We start from the raw sequence: 27,831 nt of genomic DNA, 5'->3' as shown, positions 1-27,831 counted from the left end.
TTCATTAGGAATTTTCTTATATTGTTTTTTTCATAGCTTATATAAACAGAAAGTTATGTCTGGGAACAAACGTCTCACTAAAGTACAGCCTGTAGTTGGATTTTCATCCAATGCTAGTTCAAAGCCTGCATCGTCAGTGAAGACACGATCAACCGTTAGCACTCAACCGGTCCCTTCTAATCTCATTCCTCCCAGTGTTGTCATGCCCCTTGCTCATTCTAAAGGTAACAATCTTGTATTTTATCTAAGAGTCTATTCATTTTGTCTACCATATTTATCCGTGTATAAGTCGCATTTGTGTATAAGTCGCACCCCAAAATTTGGCTCAAATATTGGTACAAAATTCTTTTTAGCAAATTTTATTGAAAAACAATCAAAATTTTAAAAGCTTTCACACTTGTTTTGAAGCCTTCAAACTTACATGCGAGATGTTTGTTTTAAAATTCACATGCATGCTGTGCAGTGAGCATGTTAATGCGATGCTCGCAATCCTTGCATGCAAAATACAAACGCTTAATAGCGATCTGTGCGTAATCGCTAACGTGCGATCTGTGGCATTTGTTTGTCAAAAGATCAGAACCTTGTGTATAAGTCGCACCCTCGTGTATAAGTCGCACCCCAACCTTTTTGGGCAAGATTTGGTGCAAAATTTTGCGACTTATGCATGGAGAAATACGGTATATTATGTTTCTGTAGTGTGTCATTTGCTGTTAAACATGTAGTGCCTGCTATACTCCAATAATGAAGCCAGTTGTGCTGACTGACGAAACCTCAGAAATAAAGCAGGTTATTATCACTTGTCAAGATCTTGTGGTAGCTTGGACTGTACATTTCAAAATAAAGTGAATTTTTTGAACTTCAATTTTGTTTGACACCAGAGATGGGCCCATGTCTAATTGGCGCAGACATTCAGGCGCCGGTCAAATAGGCGCGCCGCACACTGTGGCGTCAGGATATTTAGGTGCGAAGCACTGTGGCGCTCGTTCATTTAGGTGCTATTCCTAGTTAGGAATAGCAAACTTTAAAAGTTTTATTATCAACAATTAATCAAAAACACTGCAAAGTTTGGATGTTCATCGGGATTATTATCTTTTCTAGCATTAGTTTTGTTGCAACTGTAGTATTGCTAGAAAAGGAAAAAAAAAACACTAATCAAATTCTTGTTACGTTTAGCAACTCACTGTCTCGGGGCATGATTTTTCAAAAATCAATACGTATTGCATAAACGGGTCTGCTACTATTCGGTGAGTCCGATTCGGTGAGAGCCTTTTCGGTGAGAGCCTTTTTCGGTGAGAGCCTTATTCGGTGATTTTTTTGAATTTTTTAAAAATTATAGGGTACAGTAGCCTAATTATTATTGCTGCTTTTACATCGTTTTAACGTCGCTAAACGTTAAAATAAGACCCTAACCCTGAACCCCTAACCCTAAACCCTTAACCCTTTACCCCTATAACGGCAATGATAATTAGGCTACGGTACCCAATAATTTAAAAAAAAAATCACCGAATAGGGCTCTCACCGAAAAAGGCTCTCACCAAATGGGGAACTCACCGAATCGGACTCACCGAAACGGGCCATTCCGTGCATAAACAATTTATTAGTCAAATTATTGTTAAAGCAAAATACTAATTTGGTAAAATACTTTTGGTTATTTAAATGTGATAAAGCCCAGTTTTTTTACCTAAAACATGCTTTTGCCCGTTTTATTGAAAATACTCGGGTTTTTTACAACCCTGATTTCAGCAGAATCAATTTCATTAAGTATTTTACCCAGCATCTTTAGGATTAGACAAAACATCGACCATGCGGTGGAGACATTATACACCAACACCACCCCTCTCAAGTTTTTTGACATGAAACAGAAAAGAATAGATCAGCTATAATAGAATTTTATCCTATCATTCCTGAACTGATCCACTCTTCATTGATGGGGCTCCCAAAACACACCAAATTGTGAAAAAACAGGCAAAGTGTTGATTGGTTAATTTTAGACAAAACTGCTATTTTGGGGTAAGTGGATTTTCAAAAACTTGGCAGGTCTATGTGGTACATCAGGTTACCTTAAATCGGTGCTTCTCAACCTGGGGTCCATGGACCCCTTGGGGGTTTGTGAGAAAGCATATGGGGGTCCGTGATTGCCTTGATGGATTTAAAAAAAAATGAAAAGCAATCTTTTTACTTTCATTTCTCTCTTTAAATGCAAATGTGTCAAGGTCAAGCCCGCGAGAATAAACTGTACCGGTATTAAAATTAATCTATTTAACTGCATTATAGGTATTAAACTGCATTAAAATTAATCTATGCTAAGTTGCCGGTTTGGAAACGCAGATTGGAAGCAAGTAATTATGCTAACTTTCCAATGTTAAAAGATCTTATCTTGCTTGATGGATGAAACTCAAAGAGAATCTAGGCTACTCTTTTGATCTCTGTGCGAGAAAAATTTTGCGCACACTTGGAAACCCTGCAAATCTCATTTCAACGTTATTTTAATTTAGAACACCTGCCGAACGAAGTTTAAACATAGATTCGAAATCCTTTTCTTTTTGACTTGAACAACATTAGTGATGACGATCTCAGTAAAGATGACCTGAGTTATTACGCATTGATTTTCATCCAAAAACTGTGGAAGAATTTTGGTGCTCACAACTGCAAACAGGGGCGCAACTAGGGGGGTCGTCTAGTCGGCATGACAACCCCCTTTAAGATTAGCAACTTTAAGAAGACGGACGACTAACTAGACTAAAACTTACCTACTACTTAACGTGTGTCAGTTCAAGCTACGTTCTATGCATACCAACTTGTTTCACGCTCAAGTCGCATAAACCGCAATTTAAATATTAACAGACCGTCATTTATTCACGCAATATGATGTCATAAAAACAAAGTGACTGACTTTCCAGGATAGTAAAACTTTCAGTGCAAAAACTGGCTCAGCTTTACCGGTTACAACGACATGAAAAAGAAGCTGTACAAAGCCATCATTTCAACAAGTTCTCATTCTCAAGTTCAATCGTTTTCTTCTTCTGCCTTTGTTCTCTCAAAACAACACACGCGCGCACACACACGTAAGGGACCTCTGTTAATCACATGCAGAAACGGATTGGCATGCATACCAAATGTGACTTGCTGGCGTTTTGCGGACGGCAGAGCATTTTTTCAAAACATTTTTTTTTTTTTTTATAATTTTTTTTCCTTTCTCCGTATTATTTCCGAATCCGATTACCCGATAAAAAAGCGGTTTTTAGATTCGAATCTTAAGGATTCGAAATTCTACTTTGGGCATATCTACTTAGGATGCAACCTTATTAACCCACACAACGAAACTGCAGCTGGCTTTAGGCTAGTCTGATTTGTAATCTTTGTATGGTCGCAACTTCACACAATCTTAAACTAACTTTATAATTTTGGTATCAAAAAACGGCAATTAAATTTTCTTTACAATCTTGTCAAATTTGACGTGTATCCAGACCCTAAGCTTGTGTGGACTACTTTTTAAAAGTGGGCCTGGAGAGCAAACAATTCGCTGCCTAATCTCAAAAGCGCAGAAAACTTTTTTTGAGAGTGAGTAGCAAGCGCAGACAGAGCGAAAAAGGTCGCTTCGTGCATCACAGAATTGGATCATTGCGCTGTCAATTTACACTAGGTTAATATTCTAATAATCTAGCTGTGATATCTACTTCTACAAATAATTGTTAGTTTTCTCTCTCGTTGCCGACCCCCTTTGATTTTTTCTAGTTGCGCCGCTGACTGCAAACCTACCCATTCTTGGCAAAGCAAGCGATTATTGTTTTATTAGTTATTACCAGTCATAACCACTTACCTTTGCGAGGCAGGATTCTCAGCTTTTGTTACAATAAAAACTAAACATCGAAATCGCCTAAACGTTGAAGATGACATGGTGTTGCATTGTCAAAAACTTAACCACAGTTCAGACGTTTAGTTCAGGAAAGGCAACAACAGCCCTCTGATTAAATTTGCTTACGTTGAAAAGTTTCGGCGTGGCACTTTGAGTCACCTTAATATTCAAATACTGCTGACATTTCTTGAACAATTCATTCATTTTCTTATTTGAGCAACTGTTTAACCTGATATTTGCCGCAGGAGTCATAGCGGCAATGCAATATGACACAGTACAGTAGTTGAATAGCATAATTATTACAATAGTCAATAGTATGTTAAATGAGTTTCAGGCAAAATGTAGGTAGGTGTCTGGGATCCGCAGAATTAATAATTTTTCTAAGAGGTCTGCGACAACAAAAAGGTTGAGAACCACTGTCTTAAATTGTTAAATAGTCTTAGAATCTACTGCATCGGTAGCCTATATGTTGTCGGCTTCTGCAAGCCAACATTAGGTAATTAGACATTTCAAACTTTTTTCTCCATTTGTTTTCATATTTGAAAGTTTTTAAAATTTTACTTGCATTCACAACTCTTTTTCACAAACTAGGCAAACTCTTACATGCTGATAAGAAATATTGCTGATAAACATTCTCAGCGTCGGCCTATAAAAAGTCGAAGACTCTCTACTTGGGAAGCAGTGCATTTAAATTAAACTGTAACTATTTTTCTTGGCCTTATTAGTGCTGTTCTCACCTGGGTGAACTCAAAAACACGATATTAAGCCGTCTTAATGCTTATTGGTCTGTTTGGGGTAAAAATAATGAAATAGCCTACGGTCTGTTGAGTAGAGGAAAACGCTTTTGCTGGGATGACAATTTTTTTCCTTTTTGGCAGCCAGGTAGAAGCTCTAGTAGGCCATGCTTGGTTTCCAGAATAATAAAAGAGTGAGAGTTCTGGTACATCACCAATGGCAAGTCACTTGAGTGGTATACAAACATGTGCTTGAATAGACCCGGAATGGCCTGTTTCAGTGAGTCCGATTCGGTGAGTTCCCTATTCAGTGATTTTTTTTTAAAATTATCGGGTACCGTAGCCTAATTATCATTGCCGTTTTAGGGGTAGGGGTTACGGGTTAGGGTCTTATTTCAACGTTTAGCGACGTTAAAATGATGTAAAAGCGGCAATGATAATTAGACTACGGTACCCAATAATTTTCAAAAAAAATTTCAAAAAATCATCAAATAGGGAACTCTCTGAAAAAGGCTCTCACCAAATCGGACTCACCGAATAGTAGCAGACCCGAATAGACCTGGTGCTGTAGGTTGGTTGTGAACCGTGGAGTTCTGTGCCTCAAACAACACATTGTAAATTGCAAATCAAAATATTTGGTTCCCCTGAAGTTGTGGGCTTACTACACCAGCAGACACTTGCTTCATTAATGTATTTTTTTGTAGCAAAGGCAAGAAGCCAAGAAGATTTGACCAAACTCAAAGATCGTCCAAAGACAAAAGCACCACCTAGTAAGTTTTGCTATCAAATAGCATCCTACACATTATTGTGTGAGAGCGATTGAAGTCTATTATAATTTATGATTAATTGATTCTATACATTGTGAGTTTCTATTGTGTGCCTTGTGTTCTCAATGTTCCCATCAATTTGTTTCACTAGACACTTATTGTGATGCAAAAGTTATCCAATATTTATTTGAAACAAGAAAATACATACAAGCTGCAAACAAACAAAAAACCTAACCTACAACTGAAAGCAAGATGATGTCACATTACCATTTATATATATGGAATGGAAATTCACCATTGAAATATTTTGCTTTAAACAGTCCTGGCAGACAGCAATTCTAAAATACTGTTAGGCCTACTTGAACGTAGATTTTCAATACTTTAAATTTAACACTAAATCTCCAGAAAATAAGTATACGGTACTGGGTTTTTTTTCGGTCATTTATCGGTTATTGACCAATTTTTTAGCAAAATGTCTGAAAAAAATATAGTCAATTCTATCAAAATTTCCGAAAAAAAATATATTTGAATAAGACCTTCTGATGATCCGTTAGGTGAAACAATTTGTAAAGGCTTCAGATAGTAATAACTACATTTGATTTAATTCGCTCTGCTTTGCCTTTTTGCTTGGCATTGAGCACTTTTTGTAGTATTAATAGTTTTCATTGTCAATTGACTATATATGTCCAATAATGACTAAAAATGACCAAAATAAATAAAATTGACTGAATTTTTTCAAGTCATTTCGGACAAATGACCAAAAAGTCTCAGCGAAAAAAAAAACCCAGATACTGTACTGTACCTAGAACTTCGGCAAGTGGCAATGTTGATTTTGACATTGTCTAATTTTTCGACTTACATCTAGATCTAAGGGCCTATTTCATAACTCCAACTTTTGTATTGTTGTAGAAGTGTATAACACCAGCCTCACCATCACCAGGTTATTCTAAACTTTATCAGTGTTTGGAGAGTTATACATTGTTGAAATTAAACACACAAAAACAATGTATGTCAAACATAGGAGAGGTCTAGAAAAAGATGGAAGCGACAAAACGCGGACGTTTAACGTCCATGATACCAAAGTAGGACAATCAGTTTAAAATATGGCATGGTCGCAACACCTTAGTATTTTTTTTTAATTAGAAAAAATAACGAAGAGAGAGAAAAACCGGCAAGTGAATTTTTTTAAACAATTTATATGAGTAGAAATAAATAACAAGTCAAAATAGACAGCTGCTATGTTGATCGACCTTGATGTGTTATCAAAAGTGTTGATGACCTTGAGGGGAACACTTTTGATGTGTTACGCAACTGCAGAGTTCTTTTTTTCTTGTACTGGTATTGATAAGCATTTTGTCACATGTATCGATTGACTTCACCGTCGTTTTTTTAGCTGCTTTGTGACACCTTTACTGTTTTTTTAGACATTGTCTTCTCCATTACAAGTTTACTAGGTTTGTAAGCCACATGTTTCATAAACGGGCAGTCGGGTGCTTGTTTCCTGTAGTATATATACTTGCTTACAGCTTATCAATTGTTAGGTTTCGTTCTGGGATATAGTTAAACAAGCAATTGACCACAAATGTGTATAAAAGTGTTTTCTCAAAGCTTTCACCTCAAAAATGATGAACACCCATCATGGATTGTAACAAACTAGTTGGTTACAAGGAAACCGGCTATGCAAAAAATAAATCTTAATAGTTTTAATACTCATGTTATGCCTGAGTGTTTTGTAACCTTACAGTAGTTTTTGAACAACTTCAGTTCAATTCGCTACCCGTGAAGTTTCAAGAAAGCCCTTAACAAGGTTGTCAAATGATAACCAAGGATTCTTTTCCAATTCTGATATTGACCCAATTAAAGGTCCATCTTTGTTTCTTTGATAGGTTGCCAAATTTGCGGACAATCAAATACACCAAACTTAAGTACTTGAACCGGTCTATTAGCTTAGCTAGGCCTGGTCTATCCTTCTCCTAGTACATAATTGGTAGAATGGTGTGGTGTGATGTGAAGACAAAACCCTTGTGCAGCTCCTGAAGTAATCTGTCTGACAGAGTGACAGGTTTTGAATGTTCAGTTGCCACAGACTGGATCTGGTTGCTTGGTCTTGAAGATATGGCAAAGACAAAATTGTTTTTCAAAAATGGTACAAAATCTTGCTGCTCTCCAATTGGGTTACAGGAGTGCTTTAGTGGACTACGGTTATTACGCTGATGAGAGGTCGTTATTGCTACTTGTTTGCATAATGATATGACGGAATGTCTTAAATTAGGATTCGTGGAGCCATGCTTTTGCATGGACACGTCTGACGTGTTTGAATATTAATATTTTAAGAAGTCAGAGTGGCTTGGTTTTTACATCGCATTAATGTTATTAGACGTTCGAGCATTAAAAATGTCATTCTCTTTAAAGCGAAGTGACAGAGTGTCACGACTTGAGCCAACCTAACCAGTTGCTGTATCAAGGACCTTTTGTTAGAAGTGGTAATCTCCATGTAGTTGCTGGTGTTTGAGTGACAACTCAATTATTGTTTTCATCCTACAACTAGCGCATCGATGTCGGGAAATTGCCAGAATGGAGATTACAGTGTCAACCTATATTGCTTGTTACAATTAACACGACCATTACAATGATGTGAGTGACGATCACGGAAGAAAAGAATGGGTTTATCTTTGCCAGTAACTTGTAGTGGAAGTTTGCTAGTAATATACTCATTGCACTCCCAACGCATTATGAATTTAACTTTTGGTGCTTTCCATGATCATCACTCAAACGCGAGAAAGCATTGCTTGTACTGATACTAACACGGCTGTCCTTCATTCTTTCCTGTGCAACTCGCGATGAAGGATTTTGAACTCATGCGTTATCGCTTTGCCCGTATCGAACACTTCTTAACTTATACTTCTTTGCATATTTACTCATCAATCGTCCCTCCCGCAAAGTGGCATGAGACATGTTGACGATGCTTTAGTTTGATTCGTGATCATCAAGGCGAACTTGCAGTTGCATAGATTTGTCGTTTTGCATGATGGTGCAATACAACGTTGCTTCAGTACTTTGCTAAACCGTCTTATGTCGTTTCAATTTTAGTATTTGTCTTATTCTGTCGATTGTCAATTAGTAATTCGGTTTACTTATTTTGTGTTGATTCACGGAGATTTGCGACTCGTTTCAATGATATCGTTGATCATCTCCCTGCTGTGTTCCTCCTTGTGCGGCTTCTAGCATGTACAGTGACGTGATAAAGTGTGATTGTGCTTTGTTTAATCCATCGCTAGTTGGGATAAGACAAATTCTGAAACCGAATCGTTCTTTCTCGTGAACCTTGTTATTGAATTTCGAGTACTGGTGACAAGGCCTGAAGCAACACAAGCATCGCTTCTAATCTCAACCAGCTTGTGATGTGGTTAAGGTTTGAGTTGTAACATGAGCTTGCTGGATTCATGCAGATATTCTCCATTGCTTACGAGGTAGACATTTGCATATACCTGTAGTTTGAAGTGTAGCAACGTTGCGAGTATTGCGTTTGTGGTTTGAACCAGTCCGTGCGTCTAGCTTCATGCAATTGACATGAAATCCTAAATTAGTTTGGGAATCGTGCAAGCCTTGTTGTTGGTAAGACAATGAGGTCAAAAGAAACGGTTGTTTTTTATGGAGGAAGTTACATTGCCGATCGTTCCATGTTGCTTTGGAGGCAATTCCAATTATTGAGGAAACAGCTCAATTGTACCAGATCATTTACTGCACATCAGATCTTGTGATGCTGCTGGATCGGCGTTGTTGAATGTTGATGCATAAGTTTTTGAAGTTCATCGTTTAAGTTCATGTGTTTGAACTAGTTTTTAATGTTAATAGAGTAACTAGACGATGGTTGCATGGCAAACAGCGAGGAGGTGGGCATTGGGCAAATGTTAGACTTTGTGATGAAATGGGTTAGTTATTGTAATGTGAAGAAGGGAGTGGAAGAGTTGGGAATTGGAAGAGACGATCAACTCCTAATGATTAAAAACAAACAGATAGCAAAAAAGTAACTACTTTTTTGTAAATGACGGTGATCGTAAATGGTTTGAATGGCGGTTTCAAACCATGCAGCAATCCAAAGTAAAGTAGAGTAAAATTAATGTTAAATCGTCTTTATGATCGTGATATTTCTCTCGCTCAAGGACGAGTTTCGTTTTTGCGCTTTTTCAATTTTGTCACAGAATGAAAGAAATGGCAAAACTTATTCTCACCCAGCGCATTGTTACGTACAGCGACTTGTCCCGTTCACCATTTCTAGAAACGCAGCAGCATTGCAGCAATCATTTTGGTTCTAGATCAGACCATTATTTCTTAGACAATCCAAGCCGGTTTTGCTTCCAAGTGTGTATTTAGTGGACGAATGAAGTGAGCTGCTTAAGAAACAAGAGACGTAACATAGATTGAACAGCATCTTGACGGTTTATTGCAAATTTCCAGCAGCTTTTAATCTGTGAAAGTGCTCAGGATGGACGACTAGCAACGAAGAAATCGTTTAATTGAAACTAGTTTGTTGCTTCATTATCAAACAGTTTGTGTCTCCAGCACAGAGCTTGTTGCTGGGACTGTTGTGGTTTACCTACTGTGCCACGTGCTGATGATTTTCAAAGACATGTCAGTGTCGGAATGGCCCGTTTCGGTGAGTCCGATCTCTATTCGGTGGTTTTTTCAATTTTTTTTTTTAAATTATTGGGTACCGTAGCCTAATTATCATTGCCGTTTTAGGGTTAGGGGATAGGGTTAGGGGTTAGAGGTTAGGAACACCGAATCGGACTCACCGAATCGGACACACCGAATAGTAGCAGACCCTGTTAGTGTTGGTCGATTTCTCTTGTATAGAAATTATTAGAGTTTCCTCTTCAGCGATGCTATGTTGATTCATATGATCCTTTAGCTGGTGAGCTACAAATTATGTTAGTGTTGGTATCATTATTTGGTTGCCATATTGTTCCTCACGACAACATGTAGATCGCCTTCGAGGTTCATGTTGTCAACATGCGAGTGGAAACCTCAACATACTTCGAGATGGTGGCGCATGGTTGTGGCTTATTCAAACCGAACTTCGACTGCAAGTGTAAATGGTTTCAAACAATATTTGTCCAGACACACACGGTTTGTGATGATTCAACTAATGTAGCATCCACTGCTGTTGACATGTTTGTCATTGTGAGAAGTACACTCAAGTTATGCGGCGCATTCCTAACGCGTCATCACTGAAAAAATTTTCGTAACAACACAAAGGTGCCCCTTCGTATGGTTGGGGCAGTTAGTTGACTTGTCACTTGTTGGTAGATGTATTTGTTTTGAATCAGAGAAATTGTTGGATTGTTATCGACAATTACACAAGTATTTGTTTTCTTTTTCTGTGATAATGCTAAGACATGCAAGATTATGCCACAGTTAAAAATCCCCTTCCTTCGCGGCGTTATCAACTTGTATGCGCACTAACGCAGGGGATAAATTTCATGGTATTTCCCGACCTCCTGTTTTGTGTTAAGTTGAAAACATTAAGTTGATAATAGAAATAAAATGAATGATCTTTCGGCAATCTGCATCTACTCGGACATCCATTCCTGTAGTGACGTCAACCGTTGTCGTCCAGGTTCCACCGGCACGAGCAATGTAAGGAGACCGGGATCTGCAAAGGAGGCTCCTAAGACCGAGAAGCTGCGCGAGAAAAACAAAACCTCCAAATCGAGCAGCTCTTCATCTAGTGGTAGGAGTTCCAATGCAATGATCCGAAAGCCAAAAGAAGGTTCGTACGGTTGTTCTAAATCCCCAGGGTTGTTCGCAGTCAACTTAGCATCAAGGTCACACTTGGTGGCGTCCTTTCCCTCAACGTTTTCAATCGCTTCTGTCAAATATTTGTCGCTTTCTCTGAAATTACTTGTTGGTCAATTCGTAACGTCAGCTACTTCTATAGCGAGTTTTTTTGTTATCTCTGACGCAACATTTAGGTACGAAGTCTAAGTCTGATGCAGACAAGAGCAATCTAGAAGGGAAAATAAAGGATTTGATGGGAATGGCCAAGACTAAAGATTCGGAAATCAGGTACGATTGTTTTAGTGTACAACATTCATGTGCTTCGATCTCCGCATGATGTCGTTAGTGTGTTACACTGTTTTATTGCTTTGCAGATGTAGTAATTGTATTTGGCATATAGAAAGGTTTAAATTTGCGTGTTAAATTTTGTGGTTTAACTTTGCGTGATTACAAAGTAATTGACAACATAATAAAAGTTCTGAAAATTTAATGGAAATTATTGATAAATTAATATCAAATTCTCTTTGGTACCTTGCCAAAATTTTGAAGCCAAGTAGTGTCGGTCAGAACCTCGCTTTTGTCTGTGCATGGTCTTGGTTATTTTCCGATTTGAAATAATTTTATTAATATTATGTTGATTAAAAATTGCCCTGATGATAAACGATAAAAATTTGATTCATAGAAAAGTAATAATAACATCGTAATGTCGATGCTTGTTGTCTGCCTTGTTGCATCCGAGCTAGGGGAGATGCTCGCGACAGTGAGTTGTGCCATCGATTCAATCAACGTTCTGCCATGCACTCAATGTGAAGATGGTTCTGTCTCTGTGCTGCAGGTCTCTCAAAACAAAACTCGATCACATGATGCACCTCCTTAACAAGCAGAATGATGGCGTCACAGCGACGTCACGCGGGGAGTTTACGTCATTAGTCAAACTGGCCGATGATGAAATGGACGAGGACAAGGAATCATCGGTCAACGACCTGCATGAACTAACGAGATTGCAAGTGAGTGGTTTGTCTGGGCAGAGTTGCTGTCAATTTTATACAACATTATATTGTACGGCAAGTACAAGTTGGTTCAAGGTAGGTGAAGTCTCCATCGAACCGCCTTCGTCAAGTTGTAATTTGAAGTTCCTTTTTTAGCATGCTTTTGTGCGTGATGTCATAGGCTCCAAATAGTGTTGCATATTCCAGAATTAGCCGAGCGATTGCTTTGTAATGCAAGTATTGTTTCTTTCATGACCTCCACCCTGATATCAAGTACTTTACTCTGAACGGCATCAATGATTAATGGTGCGAACGCTTTATCATTTCACCAATTGAAGATATTGTATCTTTCTGACACCGTTGTGTGGCGCTATTGCACTGGCGGTCATGTTTTATGGATTTGTTGCCGTATGCTTTGCTGCGTTGGTGTGTCTGCCGTCAATGAGGTTAAAACTTTGGTTACATGTTCCACGGACAAGAGATTGAGTAAAATGTTTGCACTGCTTGGGTGTGATGAGACTATTATCTTTCAACGTTTTGTTACAAGTACGTTGAGCTGGCGACAGAAGTCAATGCCTTCTGTAGGATTCAAGTGTTCGATATATTTAAGAGAGTGTGATTTTTATTACATTGAACTTATGGTTGGGTGAAATGATAATTATTCGAACGAAATGTAATTCTGGATCATTTGGGGAGGTTGTGTCCCCGATGAAAAGCATTTACCGAATAAGTGAATTGGTTCTGTCGTTAGTTCTCTGCTCAGTCTATTCTACTGTATTCGTTTGACTGTGCCTTGTCATTGTGGCCGCGTTATGTGCGTTTTTTGTTGTAGTTGTCACTCTGTAACTTCCTTGTGATTCATCACTGCAAAATTATTTCAGGTGGTGAATGGCTCTATGTATCTGAGACGAAAAGTTTTTTCTATTTTAAAAAGTTGTATAGTTTGAAACCATGATAAAAGCCACCTACTTCGATATAGAGCATCCGTATCGCACCACTAATTAACGCGTTTGTCGTTGTCAATTCTTGCTACAATCGGGTTACCGAGAAGCACATATTAGTTTGATGGTCGATGGCTAGCGTGGAGACTACACCGTAGTTAGCTAATCGCGATTGCTCGCTGTTTTTGGTGAGTATTCACTACTCAGCCTTGTACTTATTTCATGTCTTTCGTGTGAGACAGGATTGTTCAGATTTCAGGGCAGGGAATATAAAACCAGGTGATTGTAGCTTCGTCCAGTGCAGCTATGCCATGCATTCCATTTGCTGCCTTGTAAATGGGACATTCAAGAATGACATGGTCAGCAGTTTGTTCATTCTCGCCACACTCGCAGGCCGATGAGGGAGCCAAACCCAAGCCTTGTGCTGATGGCCAGGAAGAACGTTCCTTTCCGCATAATTTTTTCTTTGTTAATCTTGAATACTGCAACTTCCCTTTGTTGCTCACGTAAGTTAACGATCGGGAGATCCATTTTAGATTTTTTAATTTCTATGTAGTTGTCAATTGTCATTAGAATTATTTGAAAAATCTTTGTATTTTAGAGGAGTGATGGAGGGTCACGGGATTCAGGAGTCCTCAAATAATGCGTCGTGACCTAAGTGTAGGCCACAAAAGTTTCCATTGTGGGTCGTAAATTGGTACTGTCGATAGTCGGAATGGCCCGTTTCAGCTAGTCCGATTCGGCTAGTTCCCGATTCGGCTACAGTCCGATTCGGCTAGTCTGACTAGCCGATTCGGCTAGTTCCCTATTCGACTACAGTTTTGAATCATACTTTGTATTTTATTCCACAATATCGTTTCTTTTGCATTCCGACAAAGAAAAATAAATTGAAATGAAATTTAGCGCAAATTTTTTGAACTATTAAATTAAAATGTTTGCTCACACATAATATCGACATGTATCCTACGTCACCGTCTGTATGCAAACTTAGAATATATTGGAATCCTCAACTATTACAAAATTCCAAATCCAACGACGCCTTCTGTTTATTTAGAGAATGTTGTATTTTATTCAATAGTAGTCTTGAAATTGGTAACTTTTTTGGAACGTATTTTCCTCAAAATTATATCCTCCGTAAATGTTTGGATTGCAGGGATATAGAACTATTTTTGTGCTCACGCCAACAAGTATTTGCATACCTCCGACGTAACTAGACAGTACTGCTGTTATTAGGTTGTGGTCTTAAAAGGTGAACAGTGTTGTACATGTAGGCAGAAACAGTCAGGCGGTGTGCACAAGTTCCAATCTGTCACCAGCGTCATATTGCAACACCTCAATTTCCACCTTCACTGCAAGTGGGTGGTGAATGTGACTAGTGCACCGCACGGACTGGTGTCTTCATGTGTCAAAACTCGTGTTGAGCAACAGCAACTTGTTGTTGGTTTATGAGAAGGGACATAGATGAAATGGCCTTGTTTGTCTGTTTCTAATTGTCATTGTTGGTTGTTGTAATTCAGCGTGTTTTTGATCTGACTGGTTCATTTGTGAGTGCAGAGATTTTGAGGATGAAATAGTTACGGCTGCGAAAACTTCAACTTGTCTACAGTTAGTGGTTTCAAGACAACAGTAGAGGTTCTCAAGTTTTTTCGTAGCGCATTATAACGCCGTGTGGTTTGTCTTACCGATCTAATATTAAAAATCTTGCAAGTTTGCAACTTTAAAAATTAGTTCACAAGCTAAAGAGTCTGGAAAAGTTGATCCAAAAAATCGAACGTGCTGAAATCTAAGCCACGATTTCAACTTATGGCTGAAGGAAGTTTCTAACACAAGTATTTTTACTCTGATGCTAAGGTATTTTGTTACTTATAAACCCTATTGAGATTTGCGTATTTGAAGGTAGGTATTGCTGTGACCGCGTGTGTGGTCGCCTCGCTTATTTGTCATCGCTTTGAACTTGGTCATGCTTCACTCATTTAACTTTCTCTTAACGTCACGGGAAGCAGATGACGCAGTGTAGAAGTTGTTAGTTATGGCGTCAGCATCGATAGTGGTGTAAAGTTTGTTGACTCGCGCAGTGGAAAGGTTTGTTTGCTTCTGTGGAGCATTGATGGTGGCTCTGCCGTTAGACACATAACAAGCAATCCGATGATTACCGGTCTATTTAATGAGTTCACTGTAGCCTCGTTACAAGCCAACCACATAAAGACAAAAAATTAATTTACGAAAAGTTCAGAAGTTTATCGTCAGAAGGCTACGCACAAGCGGCGTCAGTGCAGCTTGCTTCATCATATTGCACCTACTTTGCTGCTTTATCTGGCGTGTCCTGTCATTAAATGGCCGGAGGCGCTCGTACGTAGCAGACTATTGAACACAAGAACTAACGACAGGATAAAGAAGATTGGGCAAACGCACTGCCGGTTAAGTTTTGTGTTTGCGACGCGCTGTGTTGATGTTACCATGAGACAGAGCGATCATATCCCAATCGTCACTTGCTACGCGATGAAGCTAGTTGTGTTGTAGTTTGACATTGCTAGCCAATGAGCATGAGGACAGGAAGGTCACATCCCACATATCGATCGGATAAACACGAGCTTAAGGCGGTGCCGATACGATAGATTGCCTGCTTGTAGGCTTGAATTATGCGCCACAAAAAGCTGTGCCTGTTTCCTCCTTTATTGCAATAGTGGATTACATTACTATCGCATCGTTCATGCATCGCACATTTTGATGGCATGCAGATTGAGGCGATCAGAAATGGTTGAAGGCTTATGGTCAGAATTTACTACAGACGATGCCTGCAGTGTTGCAGTTTGCTTTCCGCTCGCTGAAGGGGATTTTTTACATCAGTGTTACGTAACGAGTAGTTGTAATAAAATAACTGTTAGGTTATCGTTTGCATGGCGATAGTTAGGAGCAGCATTCAATTTTGATCCAGAGGCAACAATTCCTTTCAATTCTAGCTGCTCACACATGACGTCACCGACGTAACTTGTCTCTCGGAAGTGACGCACATAGTTTGTTTGGTAGCGAAAAGAGAAGGTGATCCAGTGGATAGCTTCGTTTCCAAACTGCGATTGTGACGCAAAATTGACGTCAAACGATGGATAGACAAAAGAAATTTGCTGCATTTTAAAATCGAAAAGGTTTATGTTGCAAAGTGTCCGAGCATGCGTTCGATTTCGAACTTTTTTGATCACCGCAAAAGGAGCTCATGTTGTGTGAACTACCAAGAGGTCACGAGCAGTCTGATTGCACTCCCTTGTTCCTTTTAACGCTAGTGCTACAGGGGCATAACCGCGATTATCGTTGAGCCTATCACAGGGTGGCGCCGTGTTGTAACGAGCTGGACTATAAATGGATCTTTGCAACACAAGTTTGAAGGCCAATGAAGCAGCAACCGTAGAAGCATAAATTGCATTAATGTCATTACGGTACTGGGAAGTGCTTGAGGCGACGGCTTCTTGGTTTGTGGGATTTGCGACGACCAGGGCGTTTTTGTTCCTTTACCGCTTAATCGCTCAACAGTTGCAATGTTTCAAGTGTGTAACAAACATAATAAATATATCCTTGTTTTCATAGCAGAGGTGGTAGTTGGCGTCTTTTGTAGGATTACTTTTGATTGGTTGTTGATAGCTTCTGAAAAATCACTTGATTGGTGGACGGACATCACGTGATCAACACTTCAGGTGAGAATGAGTTGTGTCTTGGAATAATCATTAATCAACCAATGCCACACAAGGATTTAATGTTGGTTGTTATTGGTACTATCTAAAAAGCGCAAAAGATGCCGACCAGAAGTTGAAATCTGTCCCCGTTTCCTGGATGACCCTTTCAACCCCACTAGTTAACTCTTCGTCCCTTCTAGTTCACCTGTTGTTAACCTTATTGATGGTCTCAACGATTACGTCGGTGAAATTCACGGATTCTTGCCCAATAATTTGTGTCTTGATCTGCTTCTGTCTCATGCAAATTTGCAACTTGTTGTTGTTGTGCGATGTGCAGTGCTGAGCTACCGCACCAGTCAGCTGCTGCTCTATGTTTTCTTGTGGAACTGTTTAGTTTCAATTTTGAACATTCTAAGACTGTACTGGATTGCGGCGCGTCTTCGCTCTTGGTGGTCTAGTGACTCTAGTCTATATCTGGTTGGCCTAGTCCAGGGATGTCCAACCTGCGGCCCGCCTGAGATTTTTGTGCGGCCCGCTAATCATTTTTCACTCCAAGTAGTATTTTGAACTTTGAATCTTAGCCTAATAAAAATGTACTCAGTCAGTTTTTAGGGGCGTAGTAATAGCGTGACGCGACAATTTATCGAACAACGAATCTCCCGAAACAAATTTTATCTAGGGTTAAGGTTAGTCGTTCGATGAACAGTCGTTTCGATAAACAATCGTTTCGATAAACAGTCGTTTCGATTAACCGTCGTTTCGATTAACCGTCGTTCGATTAATTGTCGATAAACTGTCGTGTCGATTAACTGTCGTTCGATCAATAGTTGTTCGATAACTGTCGTTCGATAAACTGTCGTAGTGCCCAGTAATAGCATATAGTATGGAAGCAACAGGATTATATATAAGTCCGATTATATCTAAAGTCTGATGGCTCAGTTGCATAGTGAAAGCTGGCGCAATTGTATATTTTCGTAGTCTATTTGAAAGAGCTCAAGACTGTTCTGTAAACTATGAAAAGTATGGTAAGTTATGTGAATTACTGGTTTGCTTGTAGAATTGAAGATTTGCTTGAAGAATTTACAGTCAGATTTTCTGACTTCAAAAAGATCGAAATTGAATTTAAAATTATTCAGTGACCCAGTTTCATTTCAGTGTGATAAAGCGCCACCCGAATTCCAACTTGAACTGATTGAACTGCAATGTCGAGTAAGTTTGAAAACTTTCCACAGAGAACACACTCTTCCTTTATTTTATAAAGAATTACATTCATGTAACGAATTTAATAAATTAGGTAATTTGTTCAGAAAATTATTGTGCATGTGGGGTGGGGCAGCACATACTGTTGTGAGCAGTTATTTTCATCCATGAAAAACATAAAAAAACTGCAGAAAGAAACAGACTGACCAACTAACACGTAGCACACATCCTAAGAATCAAGACAACGTCCTTTGATGCAAATTGCAAATGTTTATAACATCTTAGTTGGAAAACAACGTCAAAGATATTGTATGAATAATTTTTTGTTTTTTTTCTATGTGTGTGTTATTTGTTCCAATTTTCAAAGATGAAATTAATGGCTTTTAATTGTTACTTTATGTACCCATTTTTCTTGAAATTTAATAGGTTCTGCGGCCCATTGAAATATTTCAAGTGACAATGCGGCCCACTATAATAGAAGGTTGGACATCCCTGGCCTAGTCTATCAAAGTGGTCGACCTTTAACATGGATGTCAAGAAAGTAGAGTTGTTGCATATACAATAGTGGTCGTTTACACATTTAGACATGCGTTTGCATGTGCTTGTGAAATATTGCTTGTCATATGACGTATTGTAGTATGAAATGTCGCGGTATGTGAAGGGATGGCACGCTCTGCTGGTCTTGTTTGTGCTACAAGGTTAGTGTCAGTCGATGACATTTACATGTCTCAAGCTCACTCTCCTTCCCAACATAGTAGTGATGTTATTTATAGAACGTTGCCGTGAAGAGACGACCCATTTTATGACGTGGGTATTGTAAATAGTTGGATGTCAATATGAGATTTATCATTAGAGGACATGGGCAGCAACGAAATAGTTATGATTGAAAAAGACGTTGTAGACTTGTAGAGGAACCACGCGACGAAACACGAAACGCGTCTTGCGAAGGTTTCGTCACTTGCTTGAATGTTGCGACATCGCTAATCATGGTCACGCGTAACCTCGCTTGCTTATCCTTGGCACAGGATATTCATGTATTGCTTCCAAGTTCTAACATTGCCACGCACATTCCAGGGTTACACGTCCAGCACCTATTCACATTTCATCGTTTGTATAAGGAGCGTGTTAAGCAGAGACAATTGATTTCAAGTGTAAATAGTTAGGATGTTTGGCAGAGCGAGCTGAGCGCAGTGTCATGCTCAGGCCGCCGAAACAGTTGTCGCCGTATACCCCAGTCGACTACCGGCGTCATGTAAATGAAGCACCACAGCAAGCGATGGATGGCATCTCGAAGTGAGGGCCCCGTTTTGGGCTAATAACGGTGGAAGCCTCTACCAACGCTCCATGTTTGGTAATGTGGTGCAATGTCTGGAATGTTCTTCGTGTCACACACGGCCGTATTTCGAAATTTTATGTGAAAAGGTTTAGTGAATTTTTTTGCTCATACAACAATCCTCAATTAGGTGTGATGCAAAATTCTGTATTTGATATGTTCTTGGTGTCATAATAAGACTATTAGCAGTGAATCATAGATTAATAATATGCTAACACCCGGAGTCGAGCTTAGTTTGGAAATCTGACCTCAGGTGTCCTTTAGTGACCTATGTGCTGTATTGTGCTGACCTGTAGTAACCTCTTGCAGGACGAGAATATGAAATTGCGAGAGCAGGTTGAAACGATGATGACGTCACTGAAGGACAAGGACCTGGACAAATCCCTACTTTTGTTGCATCAGCACAAACTACTACAAGGTGATTTGTAGCTTTCGAAACGTCTCTTTGCTGTTGAAGACTTCCAAACGGTCTTGGTATTGAATCAAATTGACGGATATTTTGTGGCGACGACCGAACATCTATGACGCAGGAACTTACCAGGCATACCATAAGCAGCGAGCCCCTTGAATCGTATATTTTCTTTGTTTAATCTGCAATACTCCGGTTAACTTGTAGTAATACACCAGTCTAAATGGCCATGACCGTGGTAGATGATTGCTTAGTGACGACGGGTCATGGAGTGTTTAGGTTTGAAAATAATCTTGAAACCAACATCCCCGTTGCCTGGTGAGAAGTTTCCTTCAGATCGGTTGGGATGACCTTCCCCTCTGGTGCGCCTGCAGGGTCACAATTGTTCGATTGTTGCAGATGCTGAATCATTATCGACCGATGACGTATCCTCGATCGATGACGTCGCTTCAGCCACCAGCGGTGACGCATTACGCTCTCTATCCCGATGCACGTCTGCCGATAATCTCCTCGATGACGTCAGTACAAGCGGCACCACGTCATCAAACGGCCGCACAGGTTAGTTGCAGTAGCGTCGTGCAGAACTTCTGATCGTGTTAACACGGATGAGGACTCTTATAAATTTTTTTTGCCCAACACTCAACTTATAACGCTCTTCTTATAACGTCCAGGACGAGGATTGGTTGCTGCAATGCGTCATTCAGCGTCTTGGCTTATTCCTCCAGTTGGATCGGATCATTGCTATGACGTGTAACAAACCCATTTTAACTAAGCGATGTTGTTGTAGGTTGTCATGCCGACGATTGTGTGAGCGAATCATCCTCCGTTACAGTGGCATGCCTAACAGAGCGTATCCACCAGATGGAAGAGAGCCACATCAGTACGAATGAGGAGCTGGAAGCCACAGTGCAGGTTGGTGGGATGAATCTTGGGCCGGTATTGATTGTTTTAAGTTGACGTCATAACTACAAGGATGCTATAGATTGAGCGCAAGGCTGCAAAGGATTTTACGCCGGTAACATGCAAGGTGGGACGAAGAGGTTTTAATGTTCGGGTTCCTCTTGGTGAAGATGCAGGTTTATTTTTTGCCCATTATTTCAGGAGCTGACGGACCTTCAGAAGTCAGTCCCGGAGCTAACCATCGACAACAGACGGCTGCAGGAAGAAAAAGAGTTCCTCGAAACGAAGCTACAGATCGCGGAGAAGAGACGAGCGGAGGAGAGTGTAGAGACCAACCATTTGAGGGTCAGTGACGTCATAGTATGATCATTGTCATGCTTGATTAGATTTCCACTGCAAGGACTTACCATTTTGGTGTCTATCCCAAACCTTGACGGTGGTTCCCCACCGGGAGTACAGTGATTGCAAACTGTAAGATCTTATTGGTTGAAATCATAGATTATAGACCAAAAGTTAACACTAAAATACTTGAATGGTCAAACGAGACTTGAGAAATTAAATCTGCTGTTCTGCTTGTCTTGTTTGACCACTCGAGTCTTTTAGTGTCATCTTCGTCTAACGGTTGTACTGTCTGGTAATCTTTCGGATTTATTGAGTATTGTTAAAAGTAGCTTCTTTTAGGAAAGTAAATTTGTTGCTACATCGGGTTGTTGCGCATCGGTTTTTATGACTCATTGGCTCACCTGTTCTGCCGCTGCAGGCGCTGGTGAGTGATCGCTACAACGACGGATCGAAGCATTCCGATCTTCAGCAACAATACCTGATCCTTCTCAATGAGAGAGAGCAACTCCTCCTCCTCCATGACTCAATCAACAAAGAATCTAGAATTGCCGTTCGGGAGAAGAAAGATGCGGAAGAGATGGTGCAAGCCATGCAGGAGCGGATGCGGCATCTGGAGCGGGAACTCAATCATTCCAACACAGAGCGGGCGTTGCTGGATAAAAAGCTCAAGGTAAGGAAGTTATTTACATTGTTCTATGAGAAAAATCAATTGCTTAGAAATCATCAATCTCCTTGTTAGGTCGCTAACTCTCATGGCAGGTGATGTTTCATTTGCATCCTCAGAGTTCTAAGGGTACGGCAGAAGAGGAGCAACTGAAGACGCTGCACAAACTGGAAGAGGAGTTACAATTGGAACGTCAGCGGAACGAGAAATTTCTCAAAACTTCTCAATCAGAGGATTCGGTGGAGTTAATCGACGTCTTACGTCACGAAAACCAGGTACCTCAACCATGACGTCATACGCAAGCGTCATACTTTCTTTCTGGTGTGAGATTGCGCCAAGCGGAACCTGATCGCTCAGCATCTGTGTGATAATGCAGCTGAGCGAAATAAAGTTATCCTGATCTGAGTGAAGCTTCCAAATAAAACTTTAGTCTACGTTTGCCATGATGACTATATTACCGAGGGGTATCGCATGGGAGCGTTCGAGGGGAGCAGGCAGTTGTGATACCTTGTGGCGCTATCTACCGAATGTTTTTTCTGCCTTCACCTTGCTAGCGGTTGTGCTCAGTTCCATCTATTGTGTAGGATCTGGAAGAGAAGTGCTTGCTTTTGGAGGAAGGCATCAACCAGTGTCAGCATGAAAATGAGAAGTTGGATGCTAAAGTGGCTGAGCTAGAAGAGGAGCAAGAAGCCACTAACGCCCGGGTAAGTCTAGAGTGATCCGAGGTAAGATAAATGATAGTATCAGCATTGACTCGTCATCTGTTCCAAGTTTAGGATAATGATCAGTATAAAGGTTTGATTTTTTTTCATTTCATTGATGGCTTGGCTCACGTTCACTGAATGTGATGATTCACTGGGTGACTTTTGTATCATGTGGCCGGAAGGTTTGAACGGTCTTTTTTGACTGGCCAGGTAGCAGCGATGGTTGGATAAATCGCTTTCATTAATTTACTAAGCATCTTATTCGGTTGATATCGCACATTGGTGGTTGACTTGTTTAGTCTCTGGCATGTTCTGTGCTTGCCAGGCCCAGACGTAACATGGTGTTCGTGTGCAGACGAAGCGGGATCTTTCGGAGCTATCAGAGCTCATCGATCGTCTTCAAGACGACTTGCGGATCAAGCAAGCAAGTCTCGATGAAGCAAACGACACGTTATTTGTGATGGAAGACTCAGTGGAGCAGCACATCGCCGTTAAAAAGCATGACAACCACATCATCCAGCAGCTGCAGAACCAGATATCCAGCCTAAAGGTCGGATCACTTCGTCCGTTTATCATTTTCGTTTTTTCAACATCTGAGTAACGCTATGTTGCTTGGCAACTATTAAAATTTGTTGCAATAAAACTGATATATGTTCAGGAGGAGAGATTTCGGTTGGAGAAGGAGATCCAACAGCTAAAGAAAGAGCAGCGCAACCAGTCGGAAGAGTGGAAGCAGTTCCAGGCGGACCTCCAGATGGCAGTCATCATCGCCAACGACATGAAGGCTGGTGCGTCATTCAACTGTGTGAACGTAGTCGGGTTATTTCACCAGTCGCTTTCCTCCTCCTTCATCGCAAACGAATCCGTCCGCTCCAATTCTGCAACTATGATGTCGTCGCATTCATTGATAAAATTTCCTTTCAATCAAAGCGGTTGCAATATCTCGATACATTCTTGCAGCACGCAAAGTGTTTGCTTGTCGACACATCGGGAACTAATGTTATGCGCTGCGTTTTCACTTCTCGAATTATTGCAGAAACTCAATCCGAGGTGTCCCGACTTCGCGAAAGCAACCAATTACTTGATGAGCAAATCACCAAAATCCGAGTGGAAAATGAGCAGTTGAGGAGGAAGAGGATTTCCAACGTTTCCTCCTCTCCAGCGGCCATATTAGAAGCTGCTGCTCTCCGCCAGTCCTCTAACAGATCATCATCCGACATCGCCGCATTGCGTGAGGTACTTTGTCGTTAATAAATGTCCGGCTGTGCCGTGAATACTTAATGTGCCAATTAGTGTTGTGGAAGCATAGTGCCATGCTCATAGTCTCCTCAATTGTGGATGTTTCAACCGTCATTCAATATCACAGAACTTCAAACGGCGAGCCAGCGAGAACTCACCAGGAGTACAGACGCTTATCAAGTCATTTGACAATCAAAGCTCCACGGGTGAGCCAACAACCCCTACCTCCCCCTCCCTAACACCCACTCAAAGCGACCCCCCCTACAGCCCTGTCAAGTCGAAACCCACTCGGCCTGGCACAACACCGATGACTGCCACAGTGAGCCCTCTCCCGCGCCACCAATCGATGTCGGCTATCACAATCTCCACTCCGCCAGCTAGCGCTTCCAAGCACCATGTCAACCAAACGACGGGGTCTCCTAACAACAGTAGTAAGCCTGGCACCCCCGAGAGCGGACGCAGCAGCGGTGAGTGGGTTGAACAATGAGATTCTTTTTGAAGGTTTCATGTGGTGACATCTTCATAACGCTGTGGTTACGAGGTTGTGTTACGAGGTTACGAGTGTTGTTGCGGAGTTGTGCCTCAGCGTTTTGTCTCTGCGTATTGTTAGCGCTGTGTAGTTATGTGCATGTTGAACTCACAAACCCCATGTAACTGCCTCGCTGGTGGTCCCTTAAAAGTCTGCTACCCCCTCAGGTCATATGTTTATGAAGACGGACTTTGTTAGTTCCTTGCTTGGGGTTCACAGTTCTCCATGTTTGCCCACCATGAACCATGCAATTATCCTGCATATTTATTATTTTAGTGTCAACATCCGATTTGTCACAATTGTCATCATTGTTGCGCCGCAACTCTGGAGCGCAAGAGAGCAGGAAGGCGTCGGACACGCGGAAGCAACCCCTGACAGGTAGGTGCATTGCCAACGTCACACGTGGACGTCACGTGACGTGTGATTTTTCAAACTGGATTCCTATATTTTACAGAGATCCTTGATCGTCTGACACCAACCACCTCACAATCTTCCCAGCTCCCCCCTCCCACTTCTACTCCTGCAAAGCACCGCACTATGTCGATATCCACCCCTTCAAGCGACCCCCTTGCTTCGCTGGCCCGCCGGTATGGGGGGTCAAAACGGAACGCCCTTCTCAAGTGGTGCCAAGAAAAGACATTGGTTAGTTGTTGTTTAGCACTTTAGCTAAGTCCACCGCTCACAGCAGCGGCCTCAGTGCGATCCATAGCACGTTAGCGCCAGTGGTGGCCGTTCCAACCGTATTGATTCTGTATATTGAATGGTAATTGCTTATACCGGCGCTTATCACACTTTTTGGACCACGATACGCGAGAGAATTTCGGAATTTACCACGAGTATTATAATCACTATATCGCAGGAATATCATTTACATTCATTGCAATGTAAAAGTTGGACTGTTTTTGTGCACCAACAGTCAGGACTTGACATCAGATGAGAGTGGTCTGATGATCAAGATTCAGGTAGTAAGTTGTCGGTCTGTTAGGGCTTCCTCATGTGGGGTGGGTCGCGGGAAATCCTAGATAGGCCAGTCCAGACAGAAGTCTTGCTACCTGAACCCAATGTCACCGCAGTTCGTTGGGAGACGATCATCATAGATCCGCCGCCATGGTGTGAGACCGGGCTGGAGGCTTCCAACTCTACCAAGCCTGCCCCGTTACCCGTAATATCATCGCCATTGGGCTTTGTTCGGTCCTGGTCCAAATTGAGACAAAGGCCATTCGCTTGTATGGTTGTTTAAGGTGGTCGTGACTACGCGAGGGCTACGCGCACACACTCTTGGCTTCAGGGGAACTCGTTGCACCGGGCTGCCTGATGCTCTGTTCATCGAGGCCCGCCTTATAACATGCCTGCCCGTCAGACACTGCCCTCTTCCGCCAAAAAATTGCCGTTGGGGACTTTTACGTGTGTCCATTGGCCCCAGGAGTTTCTAGGAGTGAGCCTAGTTTTCAGCCTGGGTTCACCTCTACACCACGTTGAGGCATCTCCATAGAGATGGGAGCTGAACAAAGTCAGTTCCCTAGACACTCCTATTTCGCAGAGGCAGTCTGTTGCAATGCGAAAGCAAGTGCTACCTTCTAAACGTATTTAACAATTCGCTACTTTGCACTAGGGCTGCAACATTCAAATCACCAGACTTTCGTGGCACACTTGCAACCCTGTTTACTTGTTAGGAATGTTTGGGAAGCTCTAATTTATATCACTGATCCTAATGCAGTTGTTGTGACTACATTAGCTGAGAGATTGTAATCGACTGTGACATTGTTTGAATCTAGGTTCCTGCGCATCAGCATTTGACGGAGCTGTGTTGAGGCTCACTTTGGTTTGTGTTGCTAGATGATCGGTATGGCAGTTGGGCTAGTAACCACTGACCTGTTGCAGGGGTACCATGGCATAGATATTACCAACTTCAGCTCCAGCTGGTCGGATGGGTTGGCGCTGTGTGCTCTCCTCCATTCCTACCTTCCTGCGCACATTCCCTACGACTCCCTGCGACAAACCTACGATGCAGCCAATGACGAGGGGACACGTCAGCAACTTCAGGTATGCTTGGTTGGATTATAACACGTAGCCCGCGCTATCATTATGACGCACATTAGGAAGGAACGATCGTGAGTGATGCTGCATTGTAGAATGTTAGCACCACTCATAAGCTGCTGTGTGAAATCTCACCAAACGATATGTGGGATGTGTCGAAACCTGCTACATCCTTGCTGTGATGTTGTGACTGGCTAGAAGTGGAGAGAACGTTATTGGCTCTTCTGCTTGTGATTCTGCTTTAAAATGTAGATGAGCCATTTAAGCTAAGGAGGCCTATGTACCTTGGTGTGGTGAGTCCCAGTTATACTCAACCATCTGCCACGTTTGTTGATGAGGGAAGAGGCGATGAAACATCAACGAGGTGCTCTCTTCGTTGTTCTTGCCTTTTCACTGCGTGTTATCCCCTCAACCACTGCACTGGTGGTTAGCGCTTCTTGTAAATGCACGAGACCACAATCCATTGTGTTCAGGCTAAGAATTTCCGCTTGGCATTCGCGGCAGCAGAGAGCGTTGGAATTGACCCGACCTTGACCAAGGAAGAGATGACGACGAAGGAACGTCCAGACTGGCAACGCGTCATGGCATACGTCACGCAAATATATAAATATTTTGAGACGTGACCATCTTGGACCGTCACCGATGTTTTTGTCTATATTTGTCTACGCCGTCTAGCTGCAAATGTATCGCATTCATTTCAGCCGTATGAGGGAGTTGTTGCAGCTGATGGTGTCTGCCATTTCCGTCACAGACGCTTGAGGAGCTTAACTGCAAACTTTCGGAAAGTTTCAAGCTTAGTTTCTTTCAGTATACTCACACATGTGCATTTGTAAATTGATGACCAGTTTGTGAATGCCGATTTTTGATATCAAATATACATAATATGCGCCAAGAATATACACGTTGATTGGCAGTCGCTGTGCGCGTTACAGATAATATTAGTGTGGGCTCTTCCTATTTCGCTTCGAAGTCTTCATTGCAGTCTTTTGATTGATTGATTGAATCTTTATCCTCGGACTGGGAAAGCTTCTTGCAGAGCTTAATCCTGGCAGTTTCGCATACTTGTAGAGGCTTTGCATCACTGACGCAAGCCCGGTCACCGAGATTGACAGAGTGAAGTTTCCGATTGTTAAAGTCTTATTGCCGGGGAACTATTCCATCTATTAGATGCCGCTGAATGGAGAGCAGTCCTTAACGTGCGTTGCTCAAGCGCACACCCCGAGAGTCGAACTAGCGCCGCTTGATCTTGAAGCTTCTTTGTTCCAGAAGTGACGCGCTAACCAATTGATACCTGGATAACACACCCGGGTGCGTAGAGCGTTTCAAATGTTCATCCCGTTATCTCAGTGGTTACGTGCTCGACTCAAGATCACGCGGCGCTGGTACGTCTCTTGGGATGTGCGCTTGAGCAACGCATTTCAGGACTGCTCTCCATTCAGCGGCAATTACTGGATGGAATAATTCCCCAGTAATAACACTTCAACAATCGGAAACTTCACAACAACGTTTCACTCTGTCAATCTCGGTAACCGGCCCCGCGTTAAAAGCCTTTACAAATATGCGAAACCTATCAAGGCTTTGTCAGTCTGAAAATAAAGATTCAAAACCAGATCAAATGCAACTCGAAAGAAAAAAAAACAAAATGAACAGTACAAAGCACTGACAGCTCTGGAATTACCTTGGTATTTCTGTCATGCTGCCTGACAGTGAGGCTTTATCAGAGAAATGTGTCAGAAATTTT

The 27,831-nt window shown here is 41.4% G+C and overlaps 1 protein-coding gene across 1 annotated transcript; it reads left to right on the top strand.

Moving 5' to 3' along the window:
* The first annotated feature begins 14 nt into the window (after nt 1–14).
* Nucleotides 15–26,982, top strand: LOC145784165 (cytospin-A-like). Its single transcript, XM_082595930.1, has 20 exons — nt 15–224; nt 5,295–5,360; nt 10,978–11,130; nt 11,333–11,426; nt 11,974–12,145; nt 19,576–19,684; nt 20,075–20,233; nt 20,463–20,587; nt 20,777–20,920; nt 21,336–21,587; nt 21,701–21,856; nt 22,166–22,285; nt 22,641–22,835; nt 22,944–23,073; nt 23,322–23,521; nt 23,652–23,991; nt 24,330–24,431; nt 24,508–24,695; nt 25,935–26,096; nt 26,564–26,982. Exons 1-20 carry the CDS (start codon nt 56–58, stop codon nt 26,711–26,713), a joined length of 3,186 nt encoding a protein of 1,061 aa, XP_082452056.1. The 5' UTR covers nt 15–55; the 3' UTR covers nt 26,714–26,982.
* The last annotated feature ends 849 nt before the right edge of the window (nt 26,983–27,831 follow it).

The sequence above is a fragment of the Aplidium turbinatum genome, chromosome 15 (genome assembly GCF_918807975.1).
Source record: "Aplidium turbinatum chromosome 15, kaAplTurb1.1, whole genome shotgun sequence".
NCBI classification, from domain to species: Eukaryota; Metazoa; Chordata; class Ascidiacea; order Aplousobranchia; family Polyclinidae; genus Aplidium; species Aplidium turbinatum.
Note: the sequence above shows the minus strand (reverse complement) of the source record. Positions and strands in the feature narration are given on the sequence as shown.